The following is a 26332-nucleotide window of genomic DNA, read 5'->3' as shown; positions in this document are numbered from 1 at the left end:
TCAAAACAGACAGCCCGTGACATCAGCAACAACTTCCACAGAGCAGAACTGAAGTTATCACAATCCACCATCTGAAGAAAACTTCATGAGCAGGAACAGAGCGGTTTTGCCAAAAGATAGAAACAACTCTTCAGCAGGAAGAATCAGGAAGTCAAAAAGTCCAGAGCTGATCCACAAAAGAGAACCCGCAACCTTCTAGCTTTGAGGTGGCAGCACTAACCACTCCACCACCATGCAGCTCAGAAGGTTTCAGACAAGCTTTAAAACATGGATGACAGGACACGAGGAATGAGATGTTGACGGTATGGATAGATGGAAGAGCCTCACCCTGCGGAGTAATGATGGAGGTACCTGGTCCACAGAGTACCACATCACAGAGTCAGGCCCACAGATGTGTGAGTAACTGTGCTGAGGGGCTGTGTGTGGTAGAGTTATGGTCAGCTGCTAATTGTTTGCACTAGGTGCCTGTGCTTACGCTGAGGTGTCCTGGGGGGCTGTGGATTGTGTAGTGCCTGCTGCAGTAAGATGGTGACACATGGACCAGAGGACATTGGTCACAAACCCCCAAACTGCCCCTGTCATAAGTATAACGTTTAGTTACTCCCTATTCTCCATGTTTTAGTAATCTTACTGCGGGATACTCTTAACCTAAATTAGTTCTACTACTTTATGGATTCTTGGTCTTTACATATTTTATATTGTAATGCAAAGTGGACTAAATTACATCAGGACAACTACATGTTGTCTTCATGTTTCCAAAAGATCCAGGCTATAAGCAACCAGTGATTCATTCCAAATAAAACCGGATAAAAAACAATGGAACAAAAAAACAAGCTATTAAAATAACACAAGTATAAAATGAAATGTAGGCAGTTTAAATGAAATTAAAATGCAAACCTAAATGTCCTAAAATAGAAATTTGACACAACCAAAATGAAATTTGATGCTAAGAAGTTTGAGCTTTTAATTAAGTAAAGAAAAAGAAAGGAGTTCTTCTTTCACCGCTGGCTGATGGTCACCACTTTACTGAATCCAACAACTGTGGTTTAACACCTTTTACTGGATCTCATTATTAGGATAAGTCAATATTTTGTGCCTCATATTCAAACTGCTTCAACTGTCTGTTCCTTTCCCTGATAAGAGTTTTTATTATATGATGAAACGTAAAATGAGCTTCATGTTCTGCTATTGTGTTCCTCATTTGTATCACATTTACATTTTCCCTCGTGTTTGTTCAAAGTGAAAAGTCAGATATGGAGAGCTGTTGGTCGGACTGATGTTGCGCTCTAACTTTGTCCGGTTTCAAAGACCAGTTCTTCACATTTATCCGTCCCCAGCAGAGTTCCTGGTTTTTGTTCCTGGAAGTTTCTCCACCGGTTTAACAATAGGCCTTTCTGCAGAAAAACAATAAGAAGTAAGTAAATTTAATCAGAAATCAGAGAGCTTCATTGTGCAGTAACAGGAGCAAATTGAAGCTTTTACAGTAGCTACCATTTTACATTTAAAATTTCTTAGCTGACTAGAAAAGTGTTGGCAAAGTGATTTTCTGGCTCTTGTTTGTTTGATGAACATTTGGAAAGAAATACAAGAACCAGCACAGTAACAGTACAATTCCTTACACACTCTGCAGTTTCCTACACATCAACTACATTTAAACTGATGTGGGCAGCTCAGCATAACCTGGAGTGTTGGAGTGTGAAGCTTAGAAACTCAAAATGGGAAAACTGATGAGACGCCGACAACATCCCAACAATGAACAACAGCAGCAAGATCCAAAATAAACTAAACTAAAAGAGAATCGATTTAATTCTAAAAATCCTATTTCATGGGCCACTTTTTGTAGTGACAAGTTATTTTTCCTCCGTAAAAATGTTTCCGTTACTAACATAGGTGATAAATGTGTCCAACTCCACGTTGGCTTTCTGACATGGATTCTTTTAGTGTGTGCATTTAAGGCAAATGAGCCCACAGAACAGTCTCACCATACAAGGGAAAAATCTTCCTCGCTAATGCTCCTGACTGCTCAAAACCTGAGTTTGACTATCAACAAGGTGTGATCTGTCTTCTTCCTATAAAAATCGCCTGTCCTGTGGAGCTTCCTCACAGACGCTGTCAACCTCCAGACATCATCAACTGACCAACAGGACTTCAACCCCCTTGCTGACAACCAGAGACACATCTTGACTCAGTCACCTCCAGGTCTGAAATCTCTCTTTGATTTCTTCATTCTTTGTTTCACCTAAATTCACTATTATTCCACTGTGTTTTAAAAACCATGCCTGTTACAGTTATATTACTATACTTATCCACAAGTAAAAGTATATCTCATTGTTTTATTCATCAGTTGCAAATAACATTATTTTTCTTCTTTGATAAACTGACAGCAGCTTGAGTCGAGCATGTTTTTAATTTTAGTAATTGTAAAACATGACAGTTCTGCCCTGCACTAAAAGTAAGGAAACGTTTTGATTTATCTACAGACTGCATCCAAAGTAAAGTCAGAAAACCAAAATCACCTCAGGTTTTGCATTGAATCTTTGAAGCACCTTGGTTCTCTCCTCACTTCACCTGCTCACAGCAGGTTGTTCAGAACCTTGGAGACTCTGTGGATTCAGCCTCGATGTCTTTGTCTGAAAATAAAAGCATGTATGTAGATTCACATTTCAATGCACTTTGTAGAGTCGGCATCTCCTTGGGAAACTTGACCTTTTCATTTTTTCCCAATTATCTCACTGTTCTTAGGGTTAAGCACAGAAACACCAGTTCTGTTAAGGGAAAGATGGTTATCTGGGTTAAAGTGCTGAACATCTGCAGTCAACTGGATATGGGAAACAAGTCCCCTGTTTTCTTACTCACCTGTCACCATCCACCCTGTCCCCCACCCCCCAGCAGACTCTCTGTCAATGAATCTACTGCTGCTTCCTTCACATTTACTGCCACTGTTAGACATCGCTTCATAATCAGACTGCTGGATATTAGAAAAATAAACGCCTACGGAAACATAATTATGGATTAGTAATAATGGATAATGATATCAAGCTAAAGGTGTGATAACAGGCAAATAGCCTGTCGTGCAAAAATGCAAACCGGGTTGCTGCAGTAAAACCTTCTGCCTTCAGCCTCAACTCTGCTCTGCTTAGCTGTGCTAGAGATTTGTCTGACTTGTCATTTGTTGAGATATTGACTGCGGGCATCAGCAGCACAACATTTAAAAATTGTTTTAATTGTTTAGCAACTTGGAGGAAGTCACTGCACAAAATGATGACTATTTTGAATACAATATGTTACAAAATTCCAATAATATTTAGTTGTGTTTTTTATTTTTTGTAGCACTGTTGTCACAGTAGGAATGTCCTAGTAAGACATGATTATTTCCTCTTTTCATGATTTTTTTCTCATGCAGAATAAAGGTCTATTCAGTAGTGAAACAGAAGTCCATGTTTGCCAACAAGCTCTGAACACAAGAAAAAATAAAGAAATCAAGAAGTCTGTTGTTAAAAAACTAATGATTTTTTTGCATTTTCTTGTGATCAAAACTACAGTCCAAATGGCATTTTTACTGATTTTTAAAGGTATTTTTTTGCAAATCACTAATATGCGACTTAATATGTAGTTTGTAGAAAGCAGGGTTTCCGTAATGAATTTACTGGTGTGTTACTGTCTGTGTTATGTGTTAGCAGACATGGCGTGTCGTGGGCGGCTGTTCCTCCTCCTGTCATCCTCCCTCCTCCTCTGCAGCCTGAGTGCATCTGAACCATCCAGTCAGCAGGAGAATCACCATCTGCAGAAAAGAGGAAAAGCAGCAAAGACTGCATTTAAAGCTGCAGACTATGCTGTTAAGATTGCATCAGTAGCAAAACCTTTTATTGGGATGATACCAGTTGCAGGGCCAATTATAAATGGTTTGATAGCAATAATAAAATTTGGCCTGGACAAAAGCAAACCAGATCCCACAGAAGCTGTTCTCAAAGAACTTGAAAATCTAAATCTTGTGATCAAAAATTATCGCACAGAGCAGAAATGGGACACTTGGGCAAGTCACTATTCTGAGTATGAGGCAGATATCAAGGTAGCTTCAAATGAATTCGAAGCACTTGTGAAAGTTTTAGGTGATGACGGCAAAACCAGTGAACAGAAGACCAATCACATACATTTATTCAAAAGTAAATATAAACCCATTGCACTTTCCAGTAAGAAGCTGTATCTGGCCCTGACGGCTCAACAGCCGTCTTTTTTGACAAAGTTTGGAAAGCTTGTAACGGACACATTTAGATGTCATGAAAAAGACATCAAACAATTAACTTTGTTCATCAGTGATCTTTTTTACAGAGGAAACACAGTGGATCTTTTCTACAACAGCATTTATGAGACTGAAAAAACAGATGAACTAGTTAAAAGTGCTTTTGAATCTGCCAAAGTAATGTTTGAAATCCACAAACACTGTATTTCTGACTTTATTACTCATGTTAAAAATGACGTTTTAGACCGCATTGATGAAAAAAAAAGTCGTGACCAACTAGCAAAAGACATCAGGGTGTTTTTGGATGAGACCTATGACAGGTACAACTGGATAACTGTTGCTTTTCTAACCAAATACTCCAGTCATCAAAATAAATTCACTAAGCCACAGAACAAACACATGTTATCAGGATTTATTGAGGTGCCGAAAGGGGATGTTACTGTGGCTGTAGCCGGACAGGTGAAAGGGAGTCACACCAAAGCAGATAAGGTGAGAAAAGCCCTTGAGAAGTGCCTTGAAAAAACGGTGGAGTGTGAAAAACTAGAAGAGAAACTCAGCCAGTGTTCAGAATTAGTGGATGGAATTAAAGTGAATAACACTTACACAGTCATCCACGCCTTCATTAGTAAAAGCCATGACAGCTTTAAGGCACTGGATGCAAAGGAAGCATCAGGACAAGAAGATTCTGTAGAGCCTGAATCTCATTCAGACATTCCTTACGTTTATACAGGAAAGTGTATGAAATATAAAATATTTAATCTTGGACAGTTTAGAGTTCTGATTAAAAGTGATGAAGAGATGATGGGATTGTCTCCCTGTAATAATATGAACTGCGGAGAAAAAGGTGAATGTAAGCTTATAACAAACACCTTAATACCAGTGTGTGAGTGTGTGGACGGCTTCTATGGGGAGAACTGTGAGGAGAGTGTAGAGGATTACAAGAAGAGGATGATGGAAAAAATGCCTTAATTTGAAAGAGTGAAAGCACAACAGTGCATTTATCGTTCAGTGTGACTCCTTCTTTTCTAAGACGTATAACACATTTACCCGAGTGTGTCCAGTATAAAGACGGTGTCCAGGACTAGCCTAGCTTAGCACAAAGACTTGTAGCATGGAGAAACTGTCAAAACTGTCAAAACCGCTAAAGTTCATTAAAACGTCAAAGCTGTAGCTTTCAGTTTCAATTACTCTCAACTATGAAAATTCTGATTCCATTTTTAGCTCATTATTACACAGCACAGACAAGTGAACTTATCTATTTGTCTTTGAAAAATATTACAAAACAGAAGTGACATTTATTGTGACCATAAAAAGACCAAAACTCTAACTTCATGTTAATAAACAAAACAAACAAAAAACACCATTAACACTTCTTTTATTGATGGAGGAACATTAATGTGTGATTACTGTCCAAACATTATGTTGCTATTTCTGTTTTCCTATTTATAGTTTTTACATTCAACCAAGGATGTATAATAACAGAATAAGAAAAATGTTGAAACACAGTACAGTGTGCTTCATGTGGGACCTGAGTACTTTAGTTTCTTGCAGCATTCAATAAAGAAAACTTTCACCAGCTGAAAGTTTGAAGTCATTTTGTCAAATATTGATTCAGTGAAATAAAGATTTTACATTCTTTGCCAGTAAAGTTGACTGGCATCTGTAAAATTAATGAGTTTCATTCCCAGTCCTCTGTGAATATAAAATTATGTTTGTTAAGCTGGATGTAGCCTAGTTATTTTCCATATGTTTTTCTAACATAAAGAAATTGGTTCAGAGTCATGTGATCTGTCAGTTAATACATCAAATTGTTGCTGTAATAAAAAGAGCTACCTGAACAGGTTCTCTGTCCACAGACATTATTAACAGATCAAATAAATAAAAATATATTGATCTCATTACACATTTATTTTAGTCATTAATAAAATTGCAGATTGATACTGTTAGACAACTATAAATGATGATGTAGTAGTTTTGACTTTGTCTCACCTGTTGTGATGTCATCATGACCTCTTGTTTGACCATGTGATCAAACCTGATGGAGGGAACAGACCAATGTGAAACTTTTCCTGCTCCAACCTTTGTCCTGACATTTTTGGTTCAAATACATTTTTAAATTTCATGGCATTAAATCTGTTTGTATTTTTATTGTAAAAACTACCTTTTCTTGGTTTCCTCTTCTCAAACAGTCCAGGATGTGCAGGCATCAGTGTGGTAGAGAACTTGTTACTATACTAATACTTATAATGCCGTGTATATAAAATCTGTTTCGTATATGAAATGAGTAGGAATACTGAACCCCTGTAAAATTGCTCCTTGGAGGCATGATATTTGCACCATCCATCATAAATGCTGACCTTTTCACCTGAACTTCACCTTTAACAGACCCTTTGGCAGCGATGTTTATTCTTGGTTTTAATCCGCCTGTGTAGCACTTTGAGATTTGTTAACAAATGTAAAGTGCTTTATAAAGAAAATGAATTATTATTATTATTATTATTATCCACCAGCAATATGATGGCTGTATTACAGCAACAATTTGATGTATTAACTGACAGATCACATGACTCTGAACCAATTTCTTTATGTTAGAAAAACATATGGAAAATAACTAGGCTACATCCAGCTTAACAAACATAATTTTATATTCACAGAGGACTGGAAATGAAACTCATTAATTTTACATATGTTTCCTGATGCCAGTCAACTATACTGGCAAAGAATGTAAAATCTTTATTTCACTGAATCAATATTTGACAAAATGACTTCAAACTTTCAGCTGGTGAAAGTTTTCTTTATTGAATGCTGCAAGAAACTAAAGTACTCAGGTCCCACATGAAGCACACTGTACTGTGTTTCAACATTTTTCTTATTCTGTTATTATACATCCTTGGTTGAATGTAAAAACTATAAATAGGAAAACAGAAATAGCAACATAATGTTTGGACAGTAATCACACATTAATGTTCCTCCATCAATAAAAGAAGTGTTAATGGTGTTTTTTGTTTGTTTTGTTTATTAACATGAAGTTAGAGTTTTGGTCTTTTTATGGTCACAATAAATGTCACTTCTGTTTTGTAATATTTTTCAAAGACAAATAGATAAGTTCACTTGTCTGTGCTGTGTAATAATGAGCTAAAAATGGAATCAGAATTTTCATAGTTGAGAGTAATTGAAACTGAAAGCTACAGCTTTGACGTTTTAATGAACTTTAGCGGTTTTGACAGTTTTGACAGTTTCTCCATGCTACAAGTCTTTGTGCTAAGCTAGGCTAGTCCTGGACACCGTCTTTATACTGGACACACTCGGGTAAATGTGTTATACGTCTTAGAAAAGAAGGAGTCACACTGAACGATAAATGCACTGTTGTGCTTTCACTCTTTCAAATTAAGGCATTTTTTCCATCATCCTCTTCTTGTAATCCTCTACACTCTCCTCACAGTTCTCCCCATAGAAGCCGTCCACACACTCACACACTGGTATTAAGGTGTTTGTTATAAGCTTACATTCACCTTTTTCTCCGCAGTTCATATTATTACAGGGAGACAATCCCATCATCTCTTCATCACTTTTAATCAGAACTCTAAACTGTCCAAGATTAAATATTTTATATTTCATACACTTTCCTGTATAAACGTAAGGAATGTCTGAATGAGATTCAGGCTCTACAGAATCTTCTTGTCCTGATGCTTCCTTTGCATCCAGTGCCTTAAAGCTGTCATGGCTTTTACTAATGAAGGCGTGGATGACTGTGTAAGTGTTATTCACTTTAATTCCATCCACTAATTCTGAACACTGGCTGAGTTTCTCTTCTAGTTTTTCACACTCCACCGTTTTTTCAAGGCACTTCTCAAGGGCTTTTCTCACCTTATCTGCTTTGGTGTGACTCCCTTTCACCTGTCCGGCTACAGCCACAGTAACATCCCCTTTCGGCACCTCAATAAATCCTGATAACATGTGTTTGTTCTGTGGCTTAGTGAATTTATTTTGATGACTGGAGTATTTGGTTAGAAAAGCAACAGTTATCCAGTTGTACCTGTCATAGGTCTCATCCAAAAACACCCTGATGTCTTTTGCTAGTTGGTCACGACTTTTTTTTTCATCAATGCGGTCTAAAACGTCATTTTTAACATGAGTAATAAAGTCAGAAATACAGTGTTTGTGGATTTCAAACATTACTTTGGCAGATTCAAAAGCACTTTTGACTAGTTCATCTGTTTCAACAACCCCATAAAGACTGTTGTAGAAAAGATCCACTGTGTTTCCTCTGTAAAAAAGATCACTGATGAACAAAGTTAATTGTTTGATATCTTTTTCATGACATCTAAATGTGTCAGTTACAAGCTTTCCAAACTCAGTCAAAAAAGACGGCTGGTGAGCCGTCAGGGCCAGATGCAGCTTCTTACTGGAAAATGCAATGGCTTTATGATTTGATTTGAACTGTCTGACATAATTTGTTTTCTCTTCCTTGGTTTTGCTTTTATCACCTAAAACTTTCACAAGTGCTTCGAATTCATTTGAAGCTACCTTAATATCTGCCTCATACTCAGAATAGTGACTTGCCCAAGTGTCCCATTTCTGCTCTGTGCGATAATTTTTGATCACAAGATTTAGATTTTCAAGTTCTTTGAGAACAGCTTGTGTGGGATCTGGTTTGCTTTCATCCAGGCCAAATTTTAATATTTCTACCAAAGCACTTATATTTCCCCCATAAACTGGTATCATCTCAATGAAAGGACTGGCTGCTGACGCAATACCAACAGCAATGCTTCCAAGGCTTAAAGCAGTCTTTGCTGCTTTTCCTCTTTTATGCAGACGGTGATTGTCCTGCTGACTGGATGGTTCAGATGCACTCAGGCTGCAGAGGAGGAGGGAGGATGACAGGAGGAGGAACAGCCGCCCACGACACGCCATGTCTGCTAACACATAACACAGACAGTAACACACCAGTAAATTCATTACGGAAACCCTGCTTTCTACAAACTACATATTAAGTCGCATATTAGTGATTTGCAAAAAAATTCCTTTAAAAATCAGTAAAAATGCCACTTGGACTGTAGTTTTGATCACAAGAAAATGCAAAAAAATCATTAGTTTTTTAACAACAGACTTCTTGATTTCTTTATTTTTTCTTGTGTTCAGAGCTTGTTGGCAAACATGGACTTCTGTTTCACTACTGAATAGACCTTTATTCTGCATGAGAAAAAAATCATGAAAAGAGGAAATAATCATGTCTTACTAGGACATTCCTACTGTGACAACAGTGCTACAAAAAATAAAAAACACAACTAAATATTATTGGAATTTTGTAACATATTGTATTCAAAATAGTCATCATTTTGTGCAGTGACTTCCTCCAAGTTGCTAAACAATTAAAACAATTTTTAAATGTTGTGCTGCTGATGCCCGCAGTCAATATCTCAACAAATGACAAGTCAGACAAATCTCTAGCACAGCTAAGCAGAGCAGAGTTGAGGCTGAAGGCAGAAGGTTTTACTGCAGCAACCCGGTTTGCATTTTTGCACGACAGGCTATTTGCCTGTTATCACACCTTTAGCTTGATATCATTATCCATTATTACTAATCCATAATTATGTTTCCGTAGGCGTTTATTTTTCTAATATCCAGCAGTCTGATTATGAAGCGATGTCTAACAGTGGCAGTAAATGTGAAGGAAGCAGCAGTAGATTCATTGACAGAGAGTCTGCTGGGGGGTGGGGGACAGGGTGGATGGTGACAGGTGAGTAAGAAAACAGGGGACTTGTTTCCCATATCCAGTTGACTGCAGATGTTCAGCACTTTAACCCAGATAACCATCTTTCCCTTAACAGAACTGGTGTTTCTGTGCTTAACCCTAAGAACAGTGAGATAATTGGGAAAAAATGAAAAGGTCAAGTTTCCCAAGGAGATGCCGACTCTACAAAGTGCATTGAAATGTGAATCTACATACATGCTTTTATTTTCAGACAAAGACATCGAGGCTGAATCCACAGAGTCTCCAAGGTTCTGAACAACCTGCTGTGAGCAGGTGAAGTGAGGAGAGAACCAAGGTGCTTCAAAGATTCAATGCAAAACCTGAGGTGATTTTGGTTTTCTGACTTTACTTTGGATGCAGTCTGTAGATAAATCAAAACGTTTCCTTACTTTTAGTGCAGGGCAGAACTGTCATGTTTTACAATTACTAAAATTAAAAACATGCTCGACTCAAGCTGCTGTCAGTTTATCAAAGAAGAAAAATAATGTTATTTGCAACTGATGAATAAAACAATGAGATATACTTTTACTCGTGGATAAGTATAGTAATATAACTGTAACAGGCATGGTTTTTAAAACACAGTGGAATAATAGTGAATTTAGGTGAAACAAAGAATGAGGAAATCAAAGAGAGATTTCAGACCTGGAGGTGGCTCTGGTTGTCAGCAGGGGGGTTGAAGTCCTGTTGGTCAGTTGATGATGTCTGGAGGTTGACAGCGTCTGTGAGGAAGCTCCACAGGACAGGCGATTTTTATAGGAAGAAGACAGATCACACCTTGTTGATAGTCAAACTCAGGTTTTGAGCAGTCAGGAGCATTAGCGAGGAAGATTTTTCCCTTGTATGGTGAGACTGTTCTGTGGGCTCATTTGCCTTAAATGCACACACTAAAAGAATCCATGTCAGAAAGCCAACGTGGAGTTGGACACATTTATCACCTATGTTAGTAACGGAAACATTTTTACGGAGGAAAAATAACTTGTCACTACAAAAAGTGGCCCATGAAATAGGATTTTTAGAATTAAATCGATTCTCTTTTAGTTTAGTTTATTTTGGATCTTGCTGCTGTTGTTCATTGTTGGGATGTTGTCGGCGTCTCATCAGTTTTCCCATTTTGAGTTTCTAAGCTTCACACTCCAACACTCCAGGTTATGCTGAGCTGCCCACATCAGTTTAAATGTAGTTGATGTAGTTTTTCTTGTGTGAAACTGCAGAGTGTGTAAGGAATTGTACTGTTACTGTGCTGGTTCTTGTATTTCTTTCCAAATGTTCATCAAACAAACAAGAGCCAGAAAATCACTTTGCCAACACTTTTCTAGTCAGCTAAGAAATTTTAAATGTAAAATGGTAGCTACTGTAAAAGCTTCAATTTGCTCCTGTTACTGCACAATGAAGCTCTCTGATTTCTGATTAAATTTACTTACTTCTTATTGTTTTTCTGCAGAAAGGCCTATTGTTAAACCGGTGGAGAAACTTCCAGGAACAAAAACCAGGAACTCTGCTGGGGACGGATAAATGTGAAGAACTGGTCTTTGAAACCGGACAAAGTTAGAGCGCAACATCAGTCCGACCAACAGCTCTCCATATCTGACTTTTCACTTTGAACAAACACGAGGGAAAATGTAAATGTGATACAAATGAGGAACACAATAGCAGAACATGAAGCTCATTTTACGTTTCATCATATAATAAAAACTCTTATCAGGGAAAGGAACAGACAGTTGAAGCAGTTTGAATATGAGGCACAAAATATTGACTTATCCTAATAATGAGATCCAGTAAAAGGTGTTAAACCACAGTTGTTGGATTCAGTAAAGTGGTGACCATCAGCCAGCGGTGAAAGAAGAACTCCTTTCTTTTTCTTTACTTAATTAAAAGCTCAAACTTCTTAGCATCAAATTTCATTTTGGTTGTGTCAAATTTCTATTTTAGGACATTTAGGTTTGCATTTTAATTTCATTTAAACTGCCTACATTTCATTTTATACTTGTGTTATTTTAATAGCTTGTTTTTTTGTTCCATTGTTTTTTATCCGGTTTTATTTGGAATGAATCACTGGTTGCTTATAGCCTGGATCTTTTGGAAACATGAAGACAACATGTAGTTGTCCTGATGTAATTTAGTCCACTTTGCATTACAATATAAAATATGTAAAGACCAAGAATCCATAAAGTAGTAGAACTAATTTAGGTTAAGAGTATCCCGCAGTAAGATTACTAAAACATGGAGAATAGGGAGAAACTAAACGTTATACTTATGACAGGGGCAGTTTGGGGGTTTGTGACCAATGGCCTCTAGTCCATGTGTCACCATCTTACTGCAGCAGGCACGTCACAGTCCACAGCCCCCCAGGACACCTCAGCGTAAGCACAGGCACCTAGTGCAAACAATTAGCAGCTGACCATAGCTCTACCACACAGCCCTTCAGCACAGTTACTCACACATCTGTGGGCCTGACTCTGTGGTGTGGTACTCTGTGGACTACTGCTCGCATCCTCCAGATACCTCCATCATTACTCCGCAGGGTGAGGCTCTTCCATCTATCCATACCTTCAACATCTCATTCCTCATGTCCTGTCATCCATGTTTTAAAGCTTGTCTGAAACCTTCTGAGCAGCACGGTGGTGGACTGGTTAGTGCTGCCACCTCAAAGCTAGAAGGTTGCGAGTTCTTGTCCTGGCTATCCGTGGCCTTTCTGTGTGGAGTTTGCATGTTCTCCCTGTGCTTGAGTGGGTTTTCTCCAGGTATCCTGGTTTCCTCCCACAATCCAAAGATGTGCTATGTTAGGTTAATTGGCGAATCTAAAATTGCCATAAAATCTATTACAAATATACAGCCATTTATGAAATGTGCATCAACACATCGCAAGTTGGATTAGAAATTAACGGTACACAAAGATTTGGTACCTGGGACAATTTGGGGACAATAAAGAAGTTACCTCACAGTGTGCAGATTGTTAAAGATTAACTAGATCATCTGATAGGAATTCTTCAATTCTTCAACCACTCATACTCACTTATTAGCAATATGTAGTTTGCAATATGTCTGGCCTATATATCTTTGCACCTAGAGACAACCACAGACACAGGGGGAACAAGCAAACCTGTCAACTTTGTAAAATGTCATCTTGGGGCAGGATAGCAGGGCTAATTGTAGAAACATGAATAAACTGCAGACGCAGAAGATAAGTATTTTGTGTTCAGTTTTGTGGATACAGAGTTTACCTATATTTTACCGGATTGTCTGATCTTGCATGTGACATCCACATACACCACATACAGGTGTAATAGAGGACATCAGTTTACATTCTTGTCACCTACTCTGTCCAGTACACAACACAGATTAAACACACAATAAGTGCAATGTACATCGTATGCATTTCAACATGCAGTAAAAATGTGCAGGAATTCATTAAAGCTTGGTAGGTGATTAAACTTTTATAGAATGTAGAAAAAGACAAATTAGTCAGAATCATATCGATACAAATTAAAAGGAACCTATACATATGACCACATAATGATCTGTAACAACCTCATAGGATCACCTCATAGAATACATAGAAACACACACTGAGTGCAAAATATTTTAATGAGTACAGAGATTTTAAAAAATTAGCTGCACCTAATGTTTTTTAGGAAGAACATGGGTAAACATCTGTTCTAAACTGAATTCACTGCAAAGATACTGTCTGTGTAAAATGTTAACATTAATTTCATTTGTATTGAGGAAATTAAAAGTTACATTCTGGTAATGTTAGTCAACATTGATCAGAAGCCTGGGTGCTAATTCTATATACTTACAATATGCAAAATATATATTTTTAAAAAATTCTTTTCACTAAGCCACAGTCTGCAGATTAGTATTGATAGAGATTTATATAAAGGAACAATTACATGTTTTCTTTATTTTGTTCATGTTAATTGAAATTATACATATTAAAGTTTTAACAGGTTTAGTTAAAATTAAAAAAATGGAAGAAAGAACTGTAATCCACTAAAGTATCCAGCACAGAACTGAAAAAAGCCTTTACCTCTTTACATGAATATTTCTAAATTAATTTGAATAAAGCAAGTCCACTGCACTAAACTGATTAAATGTCAGTAATTTTTCTGCTTATGTGTTATAATAAAGTGCCTATTAAGAGTCAAATATAAACTCAGGATTTAGCTTGTACAAGATAATAAATTGATTATCTGATTTCCAGCTCCAGAGAATCTCAGTCACATCAGAATTTGGCTACACAGGCCTCAACTGCTGTGTTCTCATAATAGTTGGTGAATATCTCCACCAGGCCAACTGTGTCCTCCTCACTTTTGTTAAAGTTAGTTTTAAGCTGACATAATATTGTTTCTTCTATCATGTGTCAGCGGAATCGGCTACTGACGGGGACATGTCTCATTGATCATGTTGAGAATGTCCTCCAGTTTGGCCTCCATCCTTTTCAGTTTGTTGTCAATGGTAGTGATGTCAGGCACATGATTGTGTGTATCAGTCAACAGGGTTTTGCTGATTTCAATTTTCTCTTCACACCTGTCTCCATAGTAAACATCGGGACACTCACACAGCCATTCATTGGAGTCCAGCAGCCTCATACACTTTCCACCATTCTTACATGTGTTAACGCAAACAGGCTCGCTCCTGGAGTAATGCATGAGAATCTTACTCGTACTGTAACGCCAGCCCTGACGACATTCCACTTGATGTGAGGCTTTTGGGACCTCAACAAAGTTTTCCCCATAGATGACGTGTATGGCTTTGGCGTATTCTGTAAGTTTTATAGCAGACAGTCTATGATTACTCTCATCGTACCAATTGTAGCTGCATTCATGTGATTTGTCAATTATTTGACACTGTCTTCCTTCAAAGCATTTTGTGGCTGCTTTGATAACTGCTTCTTTATCTGTGTCCCCTCCTTTCAGAGTGTAGCCCACAGCAACAGTCAAAGTGTCCACATGGATCTTGGTTAGATCAAACATGATGTAATTTTCATCAGACTGTGTGTCGTACACCAGCACCACCCAGTTGTACCAGTCGTACTTCTCGTCCAGAGCCTTTTTCACCTGATCCGCGATGGCTGTTTTGTTGTCAGGACTGAGAGCTTTGGTGATCTCTACCACGTCTTCCTTCATGTACTGCTCATAGTTGTTCAGGCAGAACTCCACAGCTGATATCTGAGCTTTGTAGACGTTCCTGAACATCTGGGTTTGTTCCGCTTCTTTTGTTGACAGATCAAATCCGATCAGATTCCAGTAGAGTTCGTTGAGCACAAGCCCCTTCCACAGCAAGCTGCTGAAATACAGGTTATATTTACCAATCTCACTTATGTCACATTTATACTTCTTCTTCAGCAGGTTGTTGAGGTTTCCACTGAGAGACGTGCTGCTGATGACCATCAGGTAGTGGTAGAGGTTGGCCACACAGGCCTCAACTGCTGTGTTCTCATAGTAGTTGGTGAATATCTCTGCCAGGCGGACTTTGTCCTCCTCACTTTGGATCAACTCACTCCTCTCGAAAAACTGACAGAACTTCTTCCAGGCGTTAAGGATACAGACTTCATCTTGAGAATAGACGCTGGCGTAGTTGAACCATTCCACGTCCGTTGCCAGGTTAGAGACCTGCATGGAGAGAGAATCCAGTTTTCTATCCAACTCAGCAAATCCTTCCCTCAGAGGGGTTTTCCCTGTGATCTCAACCACGTTTATGATTGAGGAAACCAGGGCACTAGTGCCGGACGCCAGGTTCGCAAAGTTGTAGAGGCTCTTCATCACATCTGATGAGTTTTTGGTGTCAATCTTCCGAATCATGGTTTTGGCTGCAGTCAGACAGTTTCCTACCTCTGCTAAGAGCTGCTTGTTCTGGTAAGGTAAGGCTCTCTTTACCCTGTAGTGTGGGGAGATGACATGTGACCAACCACAAGACGTTGTCCAATAAAAAAGGATCAGTGAAGCCGACAGCATGGAGGTAAACGACCATGAGGATGCCATCACTGCAACACAGACCAAATAACAAAACATTTTAAAATGCTATTGGCAGAGAATAAAGCAGCAAATCTTTGTTTTAATGTTAGGCTGGTTTATTTTCTGACCATCTGTATGAATAACACTATTTAAATTCATCCATCACGTCAACCTTCACACACTTACATTTCCACTTCTCTATATAGAACATTAAAACACATTACTTCCTATGTAGGTTTTAACAAAGTTCATGAAATGGATATTAAGGCATAAGATACTGGGCTGCAAATACTGGACCTGCCCAATTAAATAAACGGACATTATTCTAAGTTAAAGAGTTACGATAACCCTGAAATGACCCCCAAAACACTTCAACAGCAATTCAACAATGTGTAGAGAAACAGCCTACTGCCTTTTCAGTCAAGCAGTTACTGAAATGCTCATTTAAGATCCACATGAAACATTATAAATAAACTGCGGTAGAGTTACAAAGGTTTAATTTCAGTTTAAAACATAATATTACAAAAAATGGGCAAGTATAAGCTTTAGCAAGGTGCACAAACCAAAAAAGGTCATCAGGTTTAGCAAGGTACAATGTGAGAATGTAAGCAGCTTTAGCTTTAGCAGGCTACGCCACATGAGAAAGTAACCCAGCAAGGACAATTTAGTAACAGGTTAGTATTTTTAGAAACCACGAATTACAGGCCCCCAGACAACATGACCAGGTAAATTAAGGTAAGTCAGCACTAAGGGTGTAAGAACGTTAATAGGCAATGAGCAGCATGAGCATGTAAGTGATCATTAGTCATGATAAGAGCCAGATTATCACGAGAAATCAAGTCATCATTTTCTAATATGACAGATTAAAATCATTCTCCTGCTTGATGCCCAGCATGGATCTTTTTGGTTTGACCACACATTCCTTCATCACATAACTAAATATTGTCAGTGAAGGTGCAGGGAGCCTAAAGTAATTCATCTTGTCTCATCCTCAGGAGCCAGAAACACACCACAGAATCTAAGGACTGAAGGAAAAGCTCCTCATCAGATTTATCAGAGTTTGAAGTGTCTGAATTAACACTGGTTCCTGTAAATTCACTCTTAGACTCACTGCCTCACCCAAACATTATACCCATTAAACAAACAGCTGTCTGGTCGTCCTTAAGAAGACATTTAAAGATATTTGTATTATCATCTTACCTGGTTTGACGTGTCACTTGAAGATATTGTAGTGGACACAGTGATTGGTTGGTTTTTATACTCCCAGAGGAGCCGAGGAAACAGTAGAAATCTGTCAGGAAGAGGTCAGTTTGTGATAAACCACAGATTTTGTTGTGTGACTCAGGAATGGGAGGCAGAGTAACTCCACCCAGCTTGTTTTCTCTTTCAGGGGACTGTTGGACTTGTCCTCTGTGGAGGCGGCAGAGTTGGAAGACAGAGGGGAAAAATATTTCTCGTCTCCCAGAGAGAGAGTGATGATTTATGACGGATGTTTTAACAGCAGCCATGGAGCAGATGGTGGTGGACAGAGGCAACAGCAGCTCGTGGGAACATAAAGGTCCATGAAATCAACAGGAAGAAACGCTCATGAGTAACCACTGAGACTGTCCTCCTGGAAAACACGACCCAGTGAGTCCTTTGTACGAGGAACACAGACATAATACCAAGGGGCGACGTACAGTCACCTGGTATTTAGACACAGCAAAGTTTGGGTCTGAGCCTTTGTACAGATATTCTCTTCTGAAGGTTTTTTGACTGTGATTTGCACTTTGAGATATTTCTGTTTGATTTGTTTTAATTTCATACCTAAAGATTTGATGGAACCCAACAAATCTGAGTACATGACTGACTGAGTTTTAACCAAATATCTGGACCCTCACACTCTGGCAGATTACGTCTGCAAATTATGTTCCTTTTTTTTACAGTTTTTTATTATTTTCTGTTGTAAAGATTTAACTCCACGCTGTGAGAAATGGTCTAGATCCTCCATTGGATCTAAGTCAAATCTTTTCCAAACACAAACCTTTGCTGTTCTAAACAATGCCAATCTTTGCATCAGAAGTGATTTTACAGTTCCAGGAAGAAGCCAGGACCAAATCTGTGATGAGGGCCAAGGCAGTGACAGCTGGACGCGATCATGGAAAGGAAGGAATCCACAGAACTGGTAAACAGGTGGACGGTAAGCAGCTTACAGCTCGAACAGCTGCACAACCAGAGTGAACAGAACATCCACATAAACAGCAGTGTGTGACAGTGTGTGTGCGTGTGTGTGTGTTAACACATTTTGCCTTTGAGAGTCTTTAAACAGTTTTATTATTATTCTTTAGTGTGTTCATGAGCACAGTTACAGATAAAAGTGGAGGCAGCCTAATCAGCTCCTGTGTTACAAAGTGTGACACTAGCTGTGTACATGGACAAAAATGTCTTCAATCTGATTGAAATAAGTGTGATTAAAGATTCCAGCTTTATTCCTTAAATGATCCCTGATCGATAAGAAGCCACAGACCAGTTCACTTTTGCTGCTGTCACCCTTTCTGAGATGCTTCTGGAAATTTATCACAGGGACCATTATTATTCCAAAAACATGGAAACAATCGTGTCAGGGGTTTTGTAGCTAAACATTCAGTTGTTGATCAGAATCTAAAAGGTTTATACCACTCCTCTCAGTCTGAATAAAAATTCCTTGTGATCGGACCAAGTGATGTGTTGACATGGTGCCTTTTTATTCTGATTGGACTAAAATTCCTGGTCATTTTGGTTCATGTAAACACAAATACTGATGGAAAGCTGTCTGACTCTGACTGGTTACACTTGGTTAGTGGTTAACAGCTGAGAGTCCTGCGACCTGAAACTGAACAAAACCAATAAAACTTGCATTACCTGAACGGTCCCTGTGATACTGAAGTGCAAATCAACCTGAATCCTATCTACATTTGTTTGTCTCAGTTCTTACTCTGAGAAGCAGCAACTGACACTGCAGCTCCACATGCTGACAAACTACAAGAACTTCCTGTTGCTTCTCCTAGACTGCATCTTTCTGTCCCTTCAATGAACTCTGGTTCAAGGCCTCACAGCTGAGAAAATCAGCATCAGCTTTAATAATGAATGAACATTAACTATTCCTGTCAGTTACTGTGAGTCAAACCAAACGCGCTGCAGCTCAAATATTATTCTAAACCCTGTCAGAACTCCAGCAGTAACTTGTGGTGTGAAAACAACTTTACTTTCCCTCTTTAGGGTCACGTAGGTAATGTTCTGCTTTGCTTTGGTTTTTCGTGTAGCTCTGGGTGACATTTGATAGCACAAACTTAGACCTCCTCTTAGAGTATTCTGTGGTTTTAACTACGACTTACATAAGTTAAAGTACAGTATAGCTGACTGAAGTGTTGCTTCAATAACATAAAATCTGAGGGAAAATAATCTTGGAATCATCTTGTTATTTAAGATGTTTGTTGTGACAGTTTAAAAATGTGTTTTAACAAACCAGTGACATGTTCTAACAGGTGGCCTCATTTAAGATCCAGCTCCAACTTGAACATGTCTAACAGGCTTTAACCTCATTGTGACCTGTCCTGCAACAGAGTGATTAAATGTGGATTAATATGACAAAGACCTAAAAGCTGAAATAACATGCAAATGCAGCTCATTTACTCTTTTCTGTAGAACATTTTACAGATTCCCTATAAGAAAAACAGGAAAACTAGCAGTGAAGACAAATGGATGAATAATTTTTATTGATTGTTGATCAAATGTTTCATGCTATTTGTGCTCAGTAAGATTTCACTTAATCAGATGTTTTATAATCTTCTCATCAACATTCATATGTGACCTCCTCCCTAAATCTACTGTCTGTAGGGGTGAACACAGTATCTGATCATGTGATGAGCAAACCAGCTTTAAAACTACATTTTAATAATATCAGCTGCATGTGAGAGACATTAAACAGCAGATAATGGGCATTACTGAATACAGTACAGGAACTGCCGATTAAATCCTTCACATGATTCATAAGGAATAAATTATTGATCTAATGAATAGACGCTGGTGCAACTCATGAACAAATATGTTCAATGTGTGGTTTCACTTTACCAGCACACACATCTGAGGTACATGTTCACAATTATGCCTCTTTTATGAGCAAAATGAGCAGCTGAGTGCACAGAGAAACACTTTATTACACAGGTGTTCTGTCTGAGACGTTTTTGCTGAATTCAGGCAAAACTTTACTTTGAAACTTTTATGTCAATTCAATTCAACTTTATTTATATAGCGCCATTTCACAACAAGGTCATCTCAAGGCACTTTACAGAATAAAGTCAAGACTATAAAGCTGTATAGAGAAAACCCAACAAATCCCCCTTGAACGAGCGCTAGACAAGAGTAGAGATGAAAAACTATCTTTAAGGGAAGAAACCTCCAGCAGAACCAGGCTCAGGGTGGACTGCCATCTGCCTTGATAGGTGGAAAGTGGAAAGTGAAGAGAGAAAAGAAAAGAGCAGCAGAAGGCAACAAGAAAACATCGGGCAGGTTGGTAGGACCCGTAGCTGCACACTGGAAGACACAGAGCTCCAAAGCCGTGGACACCTGCAGAAAGGTGTCAGAGAGAGAAACAGAGAAGGAGAAACTACTGGAGAAAAACACACAGAGTTACTGTCATACAGTGTATTAGCCTGTAGCAGCATGACTATAACTAACTATAAGCTTTATCATATTATGTGCTGTGCAATTACAGACCAGTATCTAATCTCCCCTTTATTTCTAAAATCCTTGAAAAAGTAGTCACAAAGCAACTATGTGACCACCTGTACAGGAATAATTTGTATGAAGCCTTTCAGTCAGGATTTAGAGTTCATCATAGTATAGAAACATCACTGGTAAAAGTCACCAATGATCTTCTCTTGGCCTCAGATAATGGACTCATCTCTATACCTGTTCTGTTAGATCTTAGTGCTGCATTCGACACCATTAAACACAACATTTTATTGCAGAGACCGGAACATGAAATTGGGATTAAAGGAACTGCACTAGGTTGGTTTAAATCTTATGTATCTGGTTAGATACATAAGATTTAAAGGTTAGGTCTTGCCTAAAGGTTAAAAGTTGCCTAAAGGTCTCCTTTAGGCAACATTATTAGAAAACACTCCATAAATTTCCATTGCTATGCTGATGATACCCAGTTATATCTATCTATGGAACCAGATGAAAAAAATTAGTTAATCAGTTTTTTTACTTCTAAACTCAGACAAAACTGAAGTCATAATATTTGGGCACTAAAAAGGGAGTTTGTCCTTTACACTGTTGCCTAGTGCTGCTCAAGGGGGAATTGTTGGGTTTTCTCTATACATCTTTATAATCTTGACTTTATTCTGTAAAATGCCTCGAGATGACTTTGTTGTGAATTAATGCAATATAAATAAAGTTGAATTGAATTTAATTAAAGAACGCTTCATTCTTATAGTAACAGTTGTTGTGGTTGCTGGAATATTTATAAATGGTAATTGGTCTGAACTTATATAGCACTTTTCTACCGATTGGTACTGAAAGCACTTTACACTGCTTGTCATTCACCAATCTCACACACCAATGCTATTTTTTTGCCCTGTACTATCATTCTACTCACAACCTCTTTGGCATTTGAAGAATAAAACTAAATGAAAATTGTAAAAGTCTCTGGTTGAAGCATGATGTAGTTATCTGGTTATCATGGACATCTGAAGGCGTAACAGCCCTGGACAGTCTTGCCAGGTCAGGTGGATTCTGGGATTTCTTCTGTTGGTCCTGATGAACTTCTGGTTGTGTTGGGATTCTTGATGCAGCCTGACACAATGTCTGTGTGCAGTCCTTTGACATTTGTCTGACATTAGTTAATGCTCACTTCCCACTGCGACCCTCCAAATATGCACTTCCATCATGTGATCTTTGTCTGTTACAATACAGACTCAGCATTGCAGATGGTGAAATCAGCTTGTGGCATAGAGCTGATAACTACAGATCTATAAGTTAATCCAGTCCTAATAAGATTAGATCACATCTCCCCATACGCTGTTTATGCACCACAGATTTGTTAATTGCTATGATCCCAACTTTTGTCAAGGTAGTTTCCGTTTTCTCCAGCTGTCTGTGTGTGCACTGCCTCCTTGGTACTTCCTGTTTGCATCATTTGTATCACTTTCTTAATTCTCTACATATGTGATTCATTATGATTATCACTTTAAAAACCAGTACAACATAATCATCTTAATTTCCATACAATCAACTGTAATAATGATAAATTCAATAGTAATCACACATTTCCATGGATATACTTAACATCCATGGAAATGATCAACCTTACTAATATTTTTTTCTTTCATTAAGTATGTCAAAATTAACCTCTATCTCCTCTTACTGCAAGTAATAATTCACAATTACAGAAAACCTGAGCTGAAATATTTTTCACTTTATTTTACATTAGTACAAGAGATAAAAAACATATCTCAGGTTTGATTTGTTGCTGCATTATCAGTTCAGTATGAGCAGGTTAGCAATCACATTACGCATTACATTACACAGATGTTCTACAAAGTCACAGCAAAAAATTTTCTCTTTCAACTTTCTTTGAAAAACCACATCACTTCAATATTTAACGTCCAAAGAAATGACGTAGCATGTACGAGAAAAGGTCTCACATGGTGGTGAATGGTACAACAAGACACAGGACTTTGCAAATGGTTACTATAGTTAGGAAACACATTTGTGTCATTGTCACTATTTGTAGCCTTATACTTTTATGCTGTTTATCTAATAACTTAATCAAATCCTGATGTTTTGGTGCCTAACACTAACCGTTGTTGTCTCTAAACATAACATTACCCTGAAGTGGTTTTCCTAACCCTCTGTGTATATAAATTTGCATAGGTATAGGTTGCATCCATTTCTCAAATGGATTGTTGATTGGTTCAAAAATATAAAAAGTGGCTCAAGAAAAATCATCAGGTGATTATATTTTATACGATAAAACTACAATCTATCATTCATTTCTGCTAACACTGTAGGTCACTCTGATCACATTATGACCAACTTCAGCTTTCTCACCTCAGTTATCAGACAGCTGAAGGTTGATGACAGGTTGGTAACTGTCTGACATGGTGGCTCTGATGGTGACACCGTGGCTTGTATAAGTCAGGCTGCCAAATTTAGCTTCACCTCTAACAAACCCTTTTTCTTCATTGTAATACATCTCATTATAAAGATTACAATCACACTGTTTGTTCATGTCAAACACTCCCACTGCAAACCAGTTAGAGTGCATGTTAAAGTCATAGGGATTAGAGAACATGACGGCCATTTTCCCCCTGTTCTGTTTAGTGGAGTTCTGGTAGAGATCATAGGTGAAGACTCCAACAGATCCACAGGCTGTGTGAGGAGTTTTGGCGAACAGAGCGCTTCCAGAGCTGGAAACACTAATAGTAGGCGGCAAAGACTTCTCACTGGAGCCGCTGACAGTGTAGATCCTGTTCACAAAAACAAGCAAAAAACAATAGAGAATTATAATTATTGTGTTGGCCGTTTTAAGTTAGTTTAAGTTAGGATTCTCTCTCTTTGTACAGCGTCACTGGAGAAAAACACAAAAATACCTGAACCACAATGTGAATGGAAGAGAACAAACCCTCGGAAGATAAAAATCATGTTGTTACCTGGGGCTCATCAGCATGTGGTCAGACTTATTCTCAATCTCGATGGTGCACTGGCGATGTGTTGGAGCTAATGAGGCAATAGTAGTCCCAAGTCCTGTTGCCACATCAACAACTTCACTAACAGGCAAAGGCATTGCGTCTCAGATCTCTTCAGGGAGACACAGGACAGTTAGTTGGTTCAGGTAAAAGTAGACATACAGGACACATCCCAAACCACATCAGGACCAAACTAGGAGTGGCTCCTGGTTTCACCTGGTTTCCTGTCCACATAACACCTCCACTAATCTTAACAGGCAGCAGGCACCAAAACACTGGCTGGGGAAGACAAACTAAAATGGCTGCCTGGTAGTACTACAGTGTCACCAGTAAATGCTTAGACAGACTCTCCAGTCAGCTGCTGCCCCAACAACTACCTGTTCCTATTTGTATTTCCCCCCATGAGTATCTCAGGGGGGAAATAAAAGGGTCAAAGACAGCCTACAACCACGGTCCATTGCATTTGACCAGTGGTGAGCCAGCTATTCCACTTGGGTGGGGAAATCTCACTGTAGATCTTCAAGGTAATGTGTCCTCTCTGCCTGTAGCAGTAGTGAGACCAAAAGCCCTGGCCTATGGTGTTGTTCTTGGCCTCAACTTTAAATCCAGAGCTGGAATGTTGGTCCGTGTGGTTGGCAATGAATATAGCTTGAAACCCCATCTCTCTGTTACTTGATGTTTGCTGCTGGAATTTTGAACCCTCTAAAACAGTATGGACTTTCACCAAAGAAAGATGGAGGACACTGAATATGTTTAGATTTTTAAAAAGTCAATGCTGCCACTGAAACAGATGCATAAAAAGTCACACATGCCAGTTTGCTCTTAAAAAGTTGAAGTCTAGCCTGAGCTCTGTCCTCTGTCATACAAATCTTGACCTTCCATTCTCTGTTTACACTGTTATCACTGCTAGTGACACAGGACTGGGAGGTATGCTAACACAGAAAGAAATCATCGAGCTGAAAGAAATAATCCTGTAACAGAAAAACTGTCTTGCAGTTATTTGGGCACTAGAAAAGTGGCAACACAATTTGGAACCAAAGCTTTTCACTGTTATTACAGATCACTCTGCCTTAAAATGGCTCCTCATTGAGTTGACATGCTGGAATTTTCCAAATCTGTGAGAGATTTTATGAAGTGGCATGTGGGCCTGGAATGTGGACAGATGTTCAACAATCTCAAGCATTGCGTTGCCAAAGTCTGAAACCAGACAAACCAAAACCTCCTGGAGAATGCGCAACAAACAATTCTCAAAAGCCCAAATGAGATGCTTGGTATTGACCTCATGGGTCCTCTACCGAGAAGTCCAGAAAGAAATGAATTTCTATTAGTGGATGTGATTATTTCACTCGCTAGGTTGAGTTTTCTCTTTTGCAGACTGTTACAGCATCAGCAATAGTCCGATTTTACAGGACACAATTTGTACCCAATTACTGTACATTTTGGTTGACTATGACTCCCAAGCCTACCACAGCATATCATCCCCATATCTTCCAGAGTTCAGATTTGCCGTTAAATCTGCATTTTAAGAAACTACCAGGGTTACTCCTGCAGAATTCCAAATGAGCAGGAAGTTAAACAGCCCAAAGTTCTTAAAGGGCAGATCCTTTCCCCAGAGTCCACTGCTTATGATGTGCATCATTTACAATAGCTAAAAGCAGGTGTCAAGGAAAACATTCAAAAATCACAGAAATTGACAACTAATCAGGTTTATTGGCAACTGGTCAATAACATGACTGGATATAAACGGAGCATTTCAGAGAGGCAAAGCCTCTTGAATGTAAAGATGAATTAATCAAAGTTTGATATTGTTTTTGGAAACCATGGATGCCATGTCCTGCAGACTAAAGAGGAGAGGGACCATCCAGCTTGTTATCACCGGACAGTTCAAAAAGCCTCCATCTCTGATGGTATGGGGGTGCATTATTGCCTATGCTGTGGGCAGCTTACAGATCTGGAAAGACACCATCAATGCTGAAAGTACATAGAGGGTTTAGAGCAAAATATGCTGTAAGTGAGAAAATGAGCATTATGAAAATATTCAGTGAAAAAGCACATATGAATATTCAGGGAAGTAAAAGGAAAAAGAACCAGATTTAGATGAGAGCTTATTATCCTGTTCAAACCAGGTAAATATGAAGATAAAAGCCTGACTTACTGTACAGCAGTGAGATTGAAGATGAAGAGTCTCTGTGTGGAGGCTGCAACTGCAGAAGTCCTCCTTATATAGACACACAGTCCAGGACAATGCCCCCACTTCTGGATACTTCTGTCCACTGGAATCAAAGTGGAAGTGAAAATGTGCTCCAGGACAGCAGCCCCTGTTTCACCCTTTCTTTCTCTATATACCACGTGAATTCCTCTAAATCATTTAGTCCGATTAGAGCTGACTCTGTCCTTTCAAATGTCCCATTTTTTTGTTCCTTTTATGATCTTTTCACATTCACATTTCCAAAGATAAACCTGCTTAAGAATTCTGTTGATCTCACAGATGGGGACACACCAGATATAAAGTTGTAGTCCAAGAAAAAAAATAAAAATCTCTGGTGCAATCCCACCTGCTGTCTAGGTGCATGGATGTGGGGTCTGAAAATTGTAATATAACATGTTATGTAAAAATATCAAATGCCTCCTATAAAAATTAATTGATTGAAAAAATCTTCCACGGGGGTAT

The 26332-nt window shown here is 38.6% G+C and overlaps 3 protein-coding genes and 1 long non-coding RNA gene across 5 annotated transcripts; 1 reads left to right on the top strand and 3 right to left on the bottom strand.

Annotated features, from left to right (window-relative positions):
• Positions 1-380: 380 nt before the first annotated feature.
• On the top strand, positions 381-5816 carry LOC137099791 (uncharacterized). The gene is made up of 4 exons (XM_067477059.1): positions 381-395; positions 1338-1414; positions 2107-2199; positions 3678-5816. Exon 4 carries the CDS (start codon positions 3683-3685, stop codon positions 5207-5209), a length of 1527 nt encoding a protein of 508 aa, XP_067333160.1. The 5' UTR covers positions 381-395; positions 1338-1414; positions 2107-2199; positions 3678-3682; the 3' UTR covers positions 5210-5816.
• A 1204-nt stretch (positions 5817-7020) lies between these two features.
• LOC137099802 (uncharacterized) lies at positions 7021-11557 on the bottom strand. 2 transcript variants are annotated; one of them, XR_010910811.1, is made up of 3 exons: positions 11417-11557; positions 10638-10714; positions 7021-9156 (listed from the first exon to the last, which is right to left on the bottom strand). It is a non-coding gene; the product is annotated as an uncharacterized lncRNA (long non-coding RNA). The 2 variants fall into 2 exon arrangements; XR_010910810.1 differs by having other exon boundaries at positions 10638-10725; positions 11417-11556.
• Positions 11558-13414: 1857 nt separating this feature from the next.
• On the bottom strand, positions 13415-17792 carry LOC137099787 (uncharacterized). Its single transcript, XM_067477053.1, has 2 exons — positions 17150-17792; positions 13415-15978 (listed from the first exon to the last, which is right to left on the bottom strand). Exon 2 carries the CDS (start codon positions 15974-15976, stop codon positions 14369-14371), a length of 1608 nt encoding a protein of 535 aa, XP_067333154.1. The 5' UTR covers positions 15977-15978; positions 17150-17792; the 3' UTR covers positions 13415-14368.
• Positions 17793-22357: 4565 nt separating this feature from the next.
• On the bottom strand, positions 22358-25958 carry LOC137099801 (DELTA-sagatoxin-Srs1a-like). The gene is made up of 3 exons (XM_067477081.1): positions 25817-25958; positions 23626-23773; positions 22358-23442 (listed from the first exon to the last, which is right to left on the bottom strand). Exons 2-3 carry the CDS (start codon positions 23757-23759, stop codon positions 23025-23027), a joined length of 552 nt encoding a protein of 183 aa, XP_067333182.1. The 5' UTR covers positions 23760-23773; positions 25817-25958; the 3' UTR covers positions 22358-23024.
• Positions 25959-26332: the final 374 nt, after the last annotated feature.

The sequence above is a fragment of the Channa argus genome, chromosome 15, assembly GCF_033026475.1.
Source record: "Channa argus isolate prfri chromosome 15, Channa argus male v1.0, whole genome shotgun sequence".
Taxonomy (NCBI): Eukaryota; Metazoa; Chordata; class Actinopteri; order Anabantiformes; family Channidae; genus Channa; species Channa argus.
The sequence above is the reverse complement of the archived record's forward strand: the minus strand, read 5'-3'. Positions and strand labels throughout refer to the sequence as shown.

Coding starts and splice junctions, on each gene's coding strand:
- LOC137099791 (XM_067477059.1), top strand. CDS start 3,683: ATGGCGTGTCGTGGGCGGCTGTTCCTCCTCCTGTCATCCTCCCTCCTC.
- LOC137099787 (XM_067477053.1), bottom strand. CDS start 15,976: ATGGCATCCTCATGGTCGTTTACCTCCATGCTGTCGGCTTCACTGATC.
- LOC137099801 (XM_067477081.1), bottom strand. CDS start 23,759: ATGCCTTTGCCTGTTAGTGAAGTTGTTGATGTGGCAACAGGACTTGGG. Junction 23,443..23,625: donor CACATGCTGATGAGCCCCAG/GTAACAACATGA, acceptor TTTTGTGAACAG/GATCTACACTGTCAGCGGCT.